The sequence below is a fragment of the Poecile atricapillus genome, chromosome Z (assembly GCF_030490865.1).
Source record: "Poecile atricapillus isolate bPoeAtr1 chromosome Z, bPoeAtr1.hap1, whole genome shotgun sequence".
Lineage (NCBI taxonomy): Eukaryota > Metazoa > Chordata > Aves > Passeriformes > Paridae > Poecile > Poecile atricapillus.
In genome coordinates, this window is record NC_081289.1 from 73,192,515 (window position 1) to 73,206,528 (window position 14,014).

The 14,014-nt window shown below is 37.4% G+C and overlaps 1 protein-coding gene across 3 annotated transcripts in view; it reads right to left on the reverse strand.

Annotated features, from left to right (window-relative positions):
- APC (APC regulator of WNT signaling pathway) overlaps positions 1-14,014 on the reverse strand; it is a 103,312-nt gene that overhangs the window by 25,552 nt on the left and 63,746 nt on the right. For 2 of the 3 annotated variants that reach the window (XM_058864712.1, XM_058864710.1), the window contains 4 exons: positions 13,644-13,752; positions 12,028-12,141; positions 6,792-6,875; positions 6-110 (listed from right to left, as the gene is read on the reverse strand). In XM_058864712.1, coding sequence (XP_058720695.1) covers positions 6-110; positions 6,792-6,875; positions 12,028-12,141; positions 13,644-13,752 — 412 coding nt within the window. The remainder of the gene's footprint in view (positions 1-5; positions 111-6,791; positions 6,876-12,027; positions 12,142-13,643; positions 13,753-14,014) is intronic. The other variant, XM_058864711.1, reaches the window with a different exon arrangement.

Here is a 14,014-nt window from a genome sequence, read left to right on the forward strand (position 1 = left end):
TTTACCTGACCAGTACTGCTGGTTGCCACGTTGATTTCTGCTGCTACTTGACCTTCATTCTGCCTCTCTGTATCATGGGAACCTGCCTCATGCTTGCTTTGAGGTGCTCTCTGTTAATACAAGAGTTTATGAAATTACAAACAGAAATGAGGTACATTTTACCATTCAAAGCTTTCTTGGCTGTGAGCGCATCAATACTGCATCTTCAGGAAGCCACTGAGCAGTACTTTGCATTTCATAACCCTGAGCCTCAAAAATTAACAGCCGAGACTGAGTGCCTTCAAAAAACTGCGAGATGAAAGAGAAGCATTTCCTCTGAGGATTACAGCCCTGCAAGACAAAGGATCCACTGTGACACACAGCAGCACCATTTTCCACCAGCTGTGCTCACATCCCTATCAGAAATGTAACAGAATTGGAGCAAACAACTGTCTGCTCTGCTTGGCCACGTGATCTCTGCTTTTTTTACTGGGGACCACGGTCAGCACTGTTCAATTGAGATTCACGTTCAATAATGCATAATTTCTGCTTGAACAGAAGGATATCTGTCTTTACTATAAGAATCCTTCTAAATGTCAAGGACAAACAGTGCAAGAATTACCTCTTTGACAGAAAAGAAATTTATACAGCCTGATACTGATCCATCTAAAATTTTGTCAAAATAAATTTAACTGATGTGACAGGCTGATACAGGCAGGTTTCAGTTCCTTTAGGAAAACGGATTTTTATACATCTATGTAAAAATTGAATTAGTCTCCCTGCCACTGACAGGCATTTAAATGAGCAGTTATGGAATATATGAAGTATCAAACGTCATCTATTAATGTGTTTAAAACATTTCAGATTTTCAGAAAGACATGAATAATCCATGGAAATGGCTGAAGTCCGGAGCTGAAAGCAAGATTATTTTCTAAGTATTATTTTTGCTACCAAGCTTCATTTCACAGACTGAGAGGCTACTACCTAACAGACAACACAATCTTAATTAATTTGTTTAGCCACACATGGTGTATGTCGTGCAGTTTTTATGTGGCTCTGCAAAGTTCTTGAGCTGCAGAGCTAGCATAGCAAAATCTGCCTCAACTTGCTTTAATGATATTTATCTCTGACTTTTAGCAATACCTCTCTTCAATGTACAGACCCTGAAACATCTCTGAATACTCTCAGTGAATAAATTAATACAGTATCACTGGCATAAATAACTCTGTTTTGTTCATCTAAGACAGAAGAGTCTCTGTCAATGTTAACATTGAGCAGAATTTCAGAAACCAGTAATGAGCACAGGAAGTGGTAACTTAGGGGTAAACTTAAAACTGTAAATATAATTTAACTAAAGGAAAAAGGTATGTCAAAATATTACACAAACTAATAATAGTAATATGTAAAATCAAGAAAAATCTAAAATAGAATACGAGAAAATTGGAAACAACTATAGCTAACGAATTCCTTGACATTATATCTTCACTTATGGAAAATGAGTAAGCCACGAAGCAAATCTCAAAGTATTCTAGGACACACAGTTACTACTTTTTAAATCTGATCTCTAATTTTTCACCCTCTCTGTCACTGTGTAGGAAATGAAACTACTATTTATGTTTATACAGTAACTGAAGAAACTTTGGTTCCCAGTACAAGAATGGGGCACTCAGTCAAGGTCAGACCTTACTGTACATTAAGGTGAATTCACTATAATGCTGAATTCCTGTCTCACAACACATTCAATCTTGAATAAAGTATAACTATGAGTTTCACAAAATCGACATCTAAGTCTCCAGTGTAATTCAAGGCAGAATTTTCCAGTCACTAAATGACTTTTTGAATCCCACAAAGGAAGCAGTACTGAACATGACTAGAGGTGAAAATCTGAACAGCTCTTCAGCAGGGCTCTGACTCACTGGGTCACCTGAGAGGGAATAATACTCCTCTTCCAAGAAGCCCCTTTTCCTGGGGTTGGGGCAGGGTGGTGAAAATGGGGTGTATTTATTAAATAGCTGTGCTGCATTCAGAGCACTGACACACACAGATATTTCATTCCTTGACAAGAAAAGTTTTTGCTCTCCTTTAACACTCTCTACTACTATTCACATACATTTGTTTGCTACATGCTATTTATGAATGAGATGCTTTCCCATTTCCCCTAAGCACTCTCAAGAATATGCCAATACAAAAAGCAGTCAACTCAACACACCAATTAATTTGCAAGGCAGTTTTTAACAGTTACTAGCAGGGCTTATCTAATTTGAAATGCAGAACGTGCTTGCAACATGCAAACCCATTACTGTCACATGAGTTATCAGCTGGACTTGAACAACCAATCTGCAAGCTCTCAGTGAAGACTCCCTACCACTTCAGCCACTGAAGTCATTTGAAGTGAGCTGTCCTCTTCATGCAGACTGACACAAAGGAGTTAATAACAACACAGGCAGCAGAAAGCAGGTTATTAGTTAAACAATGAGTATTTATAAAAATATCTATTGTATGATTAAACATACTTATTTATTATGTATGAAAATAGCACATATCCATTCACATGGGTAATGTAAATATATTTTTGAATAGGTACAGTATTACTGTAAATAAATTAGTATTTATCTGTCAGACTGCAGATTAATGGTTAGAAAGGCAATATAACCACTGAAAGTATGTCCCCTCTTCATGGTGCCTTTCAACACCAAACACAGGCCCTGTGGAAGACAATGCAGAAGATACCAACCACATCAGCAAAGAACCAGAGCATGTGAACAGCAGCAGGCTCTGTAAGCCCAATGTGAGGCACAGCTGCTGGAGAATGGCACTCAGGTCCCCAGGGTTAAACTGCACCACCTGTTTTGAGGCATGACTTTTGAGGAGGCCTAAGCTGGGTTTGTAACCTGTCGCTGCTGAATTTTGGCATCAGATCATGAAAATCAGTTTGACAGAGTTCACTTGTTTGCTGTTGCAGCAAAATTGTGGGAGACTGTGTGTGCTGATTACAGGGATATGGAGCTGCTCCCTCCATCACATTTGCCACAATTTTCTATGTGCTTCTGAAGTCAGCAAGAACTATAATTATCAATTATTAATTTCCATGTATTTATTAGTAGAAAATTATAAACTCTAGCTAGCATAGGAGACATTGATTATTTCTGCTAAGAAAGCCAATTACAAATAATTTTACCTAATATTTTGTCAATGTGAGCTGCCAAAGCAGACACTTCATTAGGAATCGCCATCATTCCATATTAAATGCAATATACATACATGTATAGGTAACACATATATCAGAAAATGGAAAATGCAACAAATAAACCAAGAAACTGTAATAAATAATTTTGTTACAGTTGATCTGAAGACAAAGAAAGTCTCATGAGTCAAATCCTTGAGAACGTTCCTGTCCATCACAGCTTAAAACCTGCTGAGCGTAATCTCAGGAAGAAAAAATCCTTTACATTTTACATACAGAAACTCTGCCTCATGGAAATACTTCACATATTTCAAGTTACAGATATTATGAAAGAATGGCCTGTACCACTACTGCCAAAAATTTCATTTTTCCTTTTAAATAATTTCATATTGTACCCAAGAGCCAAAAATTCTTTTTGGACAAGTCTAACCCTACAGTGGATGAAGATACCACCACTTGAAGGTAAACTACTTCAATTTTTTCTAGAATCATTCACAAGACCTAGCAATTTGCCAAACCTTAAAAATGTGACAAAATGTGTGTGAGAATTTTCTCTGCTTATTGATTTCCAAAAGCTGATTTTATTTTGCAGTGTTATATTTGGTCTTACTCTTCAAAATATATTGCACTTGGATTCCACAGTGACTGGCATCACCACAGGGCCTCCTGTATCAGCAGACAAGCTGTGATATTTATTACTGCTGTTACCAGATCTTTATAACTTAAGGAGCACATTCAGTTTGGTTATTGGCACAGAAAACCAGAAAATAAACTCTCCAACCAAATTACCAGATTAGAAAGCCAACATTTCTTTATCACCAGTGCTGAATGCATGGGGAATTCTCCTCAAAGCATGCTCAGTAACAGACCAACACACCAGGCTATATTCCTGAAACAAATACATATTCATCACGTTTCCTGAATACATGCATATGTGCTAATTATTTCCATGGGCTTATCTTGATACGGTTCAGATCTTCTGATCAATCTTTTCTCCTTGAGAATATCTCAAATATGTGATCAGGCCATAATGTACTTACTTCTCTTATCATTCTTTGCTGTCACACACAATTTTTGTTCTCAAAATTAAGATATCAGCTAGTACATATTAACTACTGATATAAGTAAATAAGGAAGCAATAGTTGGAACACAACTTAGTCACAGATGTAGGGAGTTAACACAAGGCTGTGCTAATCTCTGGGGTTTGTACCAAGCAGTGTATGGTACAAAACTAAGCATTAACCACAAATATAGGAATCAAACACTATTGTGCTATGGTTGAAAGTGTTTTCCAGTATTTTCTCACTGCTGCATAGACTACTTCTTGAAAGAAATATACTTCTTCAGTAACAGAATCAGGCACAGGATAAAAATATAAACAAAGTCTCACGGATTTTTTTTTCAGTTATATGGACTTTGCAGTCCGTCTGCACCACCAGACAATTTCAGAATCAGATCTAGCTGTTCTCTGTAGGAGATGGTCATCACTTGGAAATGATTAAAACACACTATAAAATATTAGGGTGTTTGTAGTGACTGCCTCCTTTACCACCACTGGCACCCTGGTAACTCTGTCCTAAAACATCTAACTATGAAACCAGATACCCAAACATTTTCCAGATAAGACACATCATACAAAAATTTCAGTATATCAGACCTTCAGTGTATGAGGCAGACAAATAATTTGGGGGAAGGAGTGAAAAACTAAGACAAAACCTTTTTTCTGTAGTTTCACCTCAATGCTGAATCCACAAGCTCAAGTAAGTTCAAAATACTGTTTTGTTTTGTTTTTTATTTTTTTACCAGAGTAAAAGATAAACACTCTGGGGACAGGATCTATCTGACTATAAGGGGCAAAAGTATCTGTTGAGAGCCTGGTCAACCAGGCAGGGAGAGGTTTTCACCAGAAATGACAGGGGACAGAGGGTAGGGCTGGCAAGGCAGGAGCCCTGGCTGGTAGGAACACAGGCAATGCACACAGCTGAGGTAAGAGGAACGTCCTTGGGCATAGGCATGCAAGGAAGAACAAGGGGAAGCAGAGCTGCCTTGCTGGGAAAGCTCCAAGCCTGTGCTGGGCAATGGGCACAGCCGGGAGCTGCTCCCCAGCACATCCCTGCACAACTGCTTGGGGAGCAAGCAGGAGGTGGGGGCATAGGGATGTGGACTGAAAACTGCTGAAATAGCTGGGAATCAGGAGATTGCAATCAGTAGCACGAAGTACAGCTGGAGGCAAGCCAGAGTTAATACTGAGACAATATTATATTGTCCAACAGCTGCATGCTGGGACACAGTGCACTCTCCCCAGGTTGGAGAAGCTGATACAGCACAGGGTTCAGCTGACTCCCAGAAGGACCTGGATGGGAGGGAGGAATGGACTGAAGGGAAGCTCAAGCTGTTCAAGAAAGGGAGTGTAAAGTCCTGCACCTGTGAGGGAACAACCCCTGGAACCAGCACAGGCTGGAACCAGCACAGCTGGGAAGCACCTGGAGGTCCTGGTGGGCTATCCTTTCAAAGGCATAGTGGCAAAAAGTCCAACAGTGTTCTGTGCTGCAGTGAGGGGATACTGCTAGCAGGGCCAGGGAGATGGCCCTTCCTCTCCACTCACCATCCAAAGTCTTGTTCAGGCCTGCCCAGCACAATAAAGCTGGATTTACAGTGGATTCACTGAAACAAAACCTGGGCAGGCTACAGCAGTCCTTAAGGGTCGAGCATTTCTCAAACAAAGAGAGGCTGAGAGAACTGAGACTGTTCAGCTGGAGAAGGAGAAGGCTTAGAGAGATCTCGTCAATATCTATACACACCTCGACTGACTCATGTCAATAGACCAAGCAACTTTAATTTCATGCACCACAGTCTGCATCACTTACAAGAATTGATTTCCCCCCAAATCCTGGAACTATGAAACCAGTACTTTACAAAATGGAAAAATATACATCCTTTAGTGATCTAAATGAAGCTCTGAGCTTTTTCTGCAGTTATTTTTGGTGAAAACAAGTCATAAAATATTCATGTCAAACACAGTATTTAATTTACCAGTACAAGAAATGGAGTTGACATTCTAAGTGAATTTCCACAAGAGCAGTTTTTGCAAATGGCAATTACTGCTATGGACTTTGTAATTTGCAGGAAACAACCTGCATTTCTTAATATAGAACCCTGTACTTAAACACTAAAAATATACCACGCTTCTATAACAAAGTCTGAAGAAGCTCTATTCATCCTTTTTTTTACATATCTCTTTCAAAAGACAAGCAAACCATGAAGGCGCTTATCAGAGATTCATAATTAGAAAGCCATGTACAACTGACTGGTTTAATTATTTTTAAAACCAGTACTCAGCCTTTATAAGGAGCACATTGCCATTTTTACTGAAATTTCAAGCTAAACTTTTAACTTATATGATTATTGATTGAAGCTCCACAGTAGTATGAGGACTAATCCAAGTATTCCATCCTCAGTTCATTAGAAACAGGGCAAGTAAGAGTCTAAGGAGATTGACTACCTGATTAATTGTGACATCAACAGCCGATGGGAATAATCCTGCCTTCCACTTTATTCAAATATTTTGGGTTTTTTAGAGAAAATATACATACCATAATAAAAAAAGGCAAGTTATTGCTCACTAACCTCTGCTTCAGCTGCTTGTGATTGAAGGAGCTGTCGTATACGAAGAATGTCCTTCTCTATTTGTTGAATTCTGGCCACCCTTGCCTGAAATGAATGGATTTTCACGTTTGATTTTGTTCAAAAACTGCTTTTACTTACTGTACAGACTGACAGCATGAAAAGTTCTTGGCAAATACTGCTGACTACAAAACAAACCTACTTCAGTAGGTACATGCAGCAGGTACTACATGCATTAGTTGAAGTACTCTTCATAATGAAATGAATGATTACAAGCATTCAAAACTGAGTATTTGGGGTTTTAATAACATTGAATACTTAACTGGATGTAATATGTCACCATACAGCACACACTTAGGTATTAAAAAAACGTTCCATTTAACATGCACAATATTCCTGTTTCTGAAACTGAGATTTTATGCATATCTTTAACAAACTATTCCACTTCTATCTCAAATATCAGAATTTTATTTGCCCTACAGAGATCTGAAAGATATTTTTATTTGCAGAGTGTCTTTGAAGGCATGAGACCCTGACATATTTCTATTATATCCAGTTGTTATACTGATTTGGGAATTTTGTTTATGCCCACTCTCTGAGATTTACCACTTCTACAAATCTCAAATAATTTAACAGGCTAAGTAAAAAAAACCAAAAAACTACATAGTGCTTCTCTGGTTTATCTGGGATTTTAAAGACATCTCTGAATCGGTCTTTTACAGGCATATTGCTACCCATTTCCCACTGCAACCATTCAGTGGTTAGCAAAGGGAATGTTAAGACTCCAAATGTAACAGGATACATGTACTCCACACAAATTGTACAGTGAAGCACAGGATGCATTATCAGTCTGTGAAACAGTAAGTGCATGAGCTTGATAATTTAATAAATTCACATTATTTGACTTTAAATGTGGGCAGAAGACCTGATTAAACAGTATTTTTTTGTACCTTGGATAGATTAATAAAATGGACATATTGTTGAAGAAAGGGCTATACTAGAAAAACAATCTAGTGGACACTGCAAAGATCAGCATTATACCCAATCTTATCTGACACATTTATAATCTGAAAATGGAAATAGGATGAACTTGCAAAAGGTGCTAATGCCAAAAGATGCACATGCAATAGAAACACAATGCTGTCTAGAAAATTTAGAAATACAAAAGAAAATGTAACGACAAAATATGAATTACTAAAAGACACATCAGAAGCAGCTATGGGAAAAGCACCATAAGCATCAATATTTAGTAGAGGAGGAAAGCTAAAACTTTAAGTTATAAATCTGGCTTGATTTTGTAAAGCAAATTACTGGAAAACACATAAAAGCTTCAGCACAGAGGCATACAGATAATTTATTCCACTTTTTGCTCCTGGTTCAAGAAATTTTTTAGTACTAGAAAGATAAAAAATATTTTTCGAAATATCTATGCACTGGTGACATGATGCATAACTGACAAAGTACGTCTCTCATTGTCCTTGAGAATGACTTGAATTTTATTGAATTATAGAATAGTCTGGGTTGGAAGAGACCTTGGAAGGTCATCTACTCCAAACACCTGACCAAGGGCAGGAACATCTTCAAGTAAATCAGGTCGCTGAAAGCTCTGTCTGACCTTGAATGCTTCCAGTGATGGGGCCCCTGCTGCCTCTTGGCAGCCTCTTCCAGTGTTTCATCACTCCCACCATAGAACATTTCTATCTTGTACCTAATCTGAATCAACTCTCCATGAATTTAAAGCCATTATCTCTTCTTCTATCACTGTCCCCTGCTAAAGTTTCTTACAGGTCCCCTTTAAGCACTCAAAAGACGCAGGTGTCCCCAAAATTTCCCATAAATTGAGTTTCTTTCTGTGTAACCAGCAATGTATCCAATAAAGGGCATTAAGAAAATCTGTATATTTATATATGCACCTAAACACAGGAAAAAAATTTTGTGCAGATGAAAACAATTAAATACTGCATGATTTGCCAAGTATTACTGAGTCCTCCAAAAGGACAGGAATTCTATCCGCCCTTTCCAATTTTCGTCCAGAGATTTAAACATCAGATCATTCTTCTAATTAATTTTTACTATTGCAGGGAAACTTGGGATTTCCACTAACCAGGAGTGTATTTTGTGCCAAACACTGTAGAAGCAGAAAAAAATGAAAGCATTTCTTGCCACAAAGGGATAGAGCCTAATGGCAAATGGGCAAAAGTCTGAGATACACAATGAACAAGCAAGAGCAATGTTTTTAACTTTAGAATCTACTTGAGAAATATCACCTTTGATTTCTATTTGCTCATACTACATTCCCATTTATTGTTATACTTACTTGCAACTTTTATTAACATAAAATTGCTGCATAAAGTAACTTTACATTTGAAGTTACATATTATTTGGCTTTCACTGCCCCAATAAGGAGTCTAACAAAACAAAAATAAAATTCCTCCACAACCACAGTAACAGAAAAATAATCTCTATACAGAAAGTAAAAATAAGGAACAACATTTTGTTTTAAAAATGTTGTCTGCCTTTTTTGTTTGGTTGGGGTTTTTTTCCCCAAATAAACATATATAATAGAAAAATGCATTAATGGCTTGATGTACATACAAGACCACTGTATAAATATAACCGTGCTGAAATGTTTATCTGTGTGAAACTCCAGGATCTAAATTTTCTTGTATCTTTAGCGGTCTGCTGTTTTAGAAAACTTTTAGAGATCTTGGGATAAATTCTTGTAAGAATGGTAATTTCATGCAAGATTTTAAAGAACATTTAACCTCAAAAAAAATAGATCCTTTTTGTTCTGACTTGAACAAAAAATAAATTCTATGTGAACACTAATTCAGTCTTAGAATTGAAGTATTTCTTACAGAAATTAAATTTGCTTCTTCTTATTACTAAATATATCAGCTATAACATTTGAACAGTAAAAATAAAACATGGCTAAGAATGTTTTTCTCCTTTTTTTTTTCAAGTAAGCACTACTATGTGAAATTACTAGCTTCAGAGAATAGTTACAAGTTTACAAGTTAGTATAAGTCAATAAACTAGCCAAAACAGCTTTCAATAGGCTTCTTATCCATCTCTTTGAACACTGCTGAGCTTGTGAACAATCTTCATAGAAGACATCAACAGTTAGTTGATATGAGTTAAGTTGCTTCAGAAGGAAACAAAGCCAAATCATGCCAGACAAAAATGGTGAGAAAGCCATTGTTTCAAGGCCTATGAGAAATGGCAGCTACAGGAAAGTGCAGTGACTTGGGCAGCTGCAGGTTACCAGCTCTCTCACAGAATAATCTCTGGCACTCTTAATTCAGAGATGTTTGTAATGCTAGCCTTCATGTAGCTGAAATGTTCCCTCCCTTCCCTGCGCTTTTGCATAGTATTGCTACCAGTCAGTTTGGGTGGAAAGCAAATACTGAGCAGAAAGAAAATGGTAAAACTACTAAGCTGAATATCCTTGCCAAATACTAATGTTTAATTTTGCACATTTAAACATCACAGTGAAATAATGCAGAAATTTCTCTTATGTATTTGTACATCAATGAACTTCTACATATTTTTGGCACTGGTCCTTGGCAGAATGAAACCAAGGGGAATTACCAGTTAAATTCACAAGAAGCACTTGCAGAAGTAGTTACTTTGTATTCAATAATCTTTATATAATCACAATAGGCACTGTAATTTTTGCAAATATGTGAGTGCTACACAGATACAGAGAGAGTGAAACAGCTGTGACAAACCCCATGTCAAACATTAATTCAGAAGCCCACAAAATGTTTTAAAATCATCTTGTCAGTGTTTTTCCCCCCACCAAATTTAAAACTAACAATTAGGGAAGGAACAACTTCAGGGTCAACTTGATTATTTCCGTATAGTGATGTAACTACAGCCAAGTTGTGTATCTGAATAATTTCTTTTGATCCTTGCCTGAGTGCATATAGAATGCTGCCAGCAACCTAGCCTGCCTATTTAGCTTAATTCATCTTCCTCTGACTTAAGCCTGTTTACAGCAGCAGAACTTTCCCAGGTGCTCTGCTGTGCAGGGTCTTCACTCAGGGCAGGCTGACACAAACTGCACAGCTGAATCCATGGAGGGCATCACCACTGCTGATAAACCTAGATAGCAGCCCTACAGCTCCCAGGTCAGAGCCAGTGACTCTCCAAGCAACTGAACTTGGGTCTGTCAGAACATCATCACAGACAAACCCCTCCACATATAACCTGACAGCTGCAGGGTATCTCTTTGGCTAAACACTTTAATTGTAAGAATTTTCTGAAAAGTCCTACTGGACTACTCACTTTAAAGTTTAAAGCAGCTATTCTGATTACCTCTTGTAATCAGAACAGCTGCTTTAATTTAAATGTAAAACTAAATTAGAAATGTTTCTCACAGAGCAAAATTTTGTGTTGAGTCAACCTAGTTAGGGAGACAGAGCCTAAAAAGACTGTATTGAAAATTCAGTTTATTTTTATTGAGTTTTACTTTCAGTTTATTATTACTGATTTCACTTTATTATTACTGATTATTGTCAGTTTCACTATAAACCCCCCAAATCTTACTAAGTTGGTTATTTAATATGTCTAGAAATAAATGGTAAGAAATAATTCAAATTCTTGCTTTCCTACTATGGGGGATTATTTTTTATAACCAGCAACGAACTGATAATTTAATTTATGATTTGCACATGATTACATTCTGATTTATACTTTCAAATGGGTGTGCCATGTGGTTAGATATGTACATATCCTCGCCATGAATGCAAAACAACTCTAGATGAAAGCAAACAAATTCCAGATATGTATGTGAATTAAATTTTACTTGAAAACCTTGTTTGGAAATTTTACCCCGATACATCTTTTCTAGCTAAGGAAATGTAAGAACAGTAGCTAGACTGTTCTAAACTTACAAGCATGAAGAAACACAGCAAAAAGATGCAAAATAAAGCAGTTGCAAATACACTGGCTTTTCTGAAGCTAAAATGGTAGTAAATTGTAAGGAAATTATCATTAAAAAGTATTTTCTCTTGAATGAATGGTCTACATTTGCTGAATAAAAAGGCTTATTCACAAGAGGCAGATGAGGGTACTCTTTGCTGAGCAATTATTTCCTATGTCCTGATTCCTATTTTTTTATTTGAAAGGCTAAGTGCTGTGTTTACATACAGTTTAAAGATACAATTACCAATAATTTAATAAATATGCAGGAAAACCTTTTCCCTTGCTTCTAATGGGAAGAGAAAAACTCTACCTGTGCTCGCTTCTCCATATCCTGACAAGTGCCCAGCTGTTCTTCCATTGCAGCTCTGATTTGCCTGGCCTCGTACTCCAGCTGCCTTCTGGTCATATCTGTTTGCAAGGAGAACTGAAACCAGAGTACAGGGAAGGCATTTGAGCAAGTTACGTTTATGTAAACAGTGTATTTCTCAGAACAAAAAAGAAGAATTTCATAAACAAAGAAAACATAGTAATGCATTCTTAAAACATGACTGTGTTATGAGAAACAAGAACACAGTGATGTTCAACCAACTGACTACACCTAAGTTTTGTCAAATGACTATATATAATGAATAAGCATTCAGAAAGGAGCATCACTCCTTACAGGAACATCTGGCTGTTACCAACTGAATTGTGATGTGTGCCATCTGAATTGGCATTTTCAAAAATATTCAGAAGTATTAAGCTACACCCACATAGTGATGGTATTCAAACTGCTGCTATTTACCTTATTTCTAACTCCCCTGGGAAAAAAGCACAAGTGTTAAACCCAGGAGCAGCAATACACCTAAGGAAAGACGTTTGAATTAAAAGAAATTTCAAGGCAGGTGCAAAGCTCTTCTAGACAATTACTCAGTCTGTAAATAAATGAGTCTCCAAGAGCAGTGCTTCTAGAAGACTTCACCAAGGTCAATTCAGAAAGTCAAAACAAGACAATCATCAGCAGGCACCAAATGGGACCAGTCATTTTGCTGTGTCTGGACTAAGAAGTAATGAATAGAAATTGCCACAAAAGGCCTTTCGTGTACATGTTAAGTAATGCACTCTAATCCTAAAAGCAGCTAAGTGAATTCATTATCTATGGAACAAGGGAGACAACCTTAAAACCTACAACAGTGACAGAGATACAGCTGACAGTGCTTTGAGAATGGGTTGCCCTCCCTCAAAATGTTTTCCAGGTCCTCTCCCTTGGTTGTGATGCTCCGCTAAGATCAGCCATGACTCAGTATTACTTCTGCCCATTAAAGAAGTGTTTCTGTTGTCCGTTTCCATTTCCAGAAAGCTTCATCAGGTGTGACTCCATCAACCACACATTCACAACACTATGTGTGAAGGAATGCACTGCAAATACATCCAAGCTGCTGACATCTAATAGGAAATCCTGCATTATGTGGGACATCAGACATCTTCATTATCCGAAATAATGGTGACTTGATTATAAATAGTTTGGAGGAGCCAAGGTAAAAGCTTACAACATCACCTGCATAGGCTGCAGAATCACTTTAAGAAGTAAATGCTCTTCTGTACATTGTCTTTTGCTAACATTACTCTCAAAACTAGAAAAATCCACCAAACAAAAGAACAGAGAAACAGAGTTAAGGAAGTGCACTGACATGCACTTAATTTGTCATAATGGCTTCTCAATGCTCCTCTGTTTTCACTGACATCTATACTGATACGTATGAATTCTGTGTAAAATTCTATGTGGAAAACGTATTATTTAGGTTAAGTTATCATTACATACTGAATGAAAAAAAAATTTGAACTAAAGTGTTAGTAGAGAATGCCACTGAATTAATAAAATACACATAGCATCTCAACAGAGACTGTAGCGCCAGACACCTCACCAAGCACTCAGAAGGTACTTACATTTTCAGTAAGGGGGAGACTATCTATCCTTTTAGTCAGGTTCTGAAGCTGGGCATAATACCAGTCCTTTTCTTTCTCTTCCTTCTCAAGCTCCGCAAGCAACAGGGATCTATTAAAAGCAGAAGGAAGAAGTGTCTTACCATTAACACCTCATTTCCATCTGGAGGTTTGAATAAGGCACTAAGGAGACATTTAGTTCAGTTTCCTGACTCTGGCTGATCAACCTATCCACTCCTCTGTCCTAAGCATTTCAGGTCCTCATCTATGAGATGAAAAATACACATTTCTCTAAAAAACCCACTTCAAAGTCTAAACCTAAGAGACCTTTTGTGAAAGTAAAACCAGTTATTGTGTGTTAACTTGCACCCTGC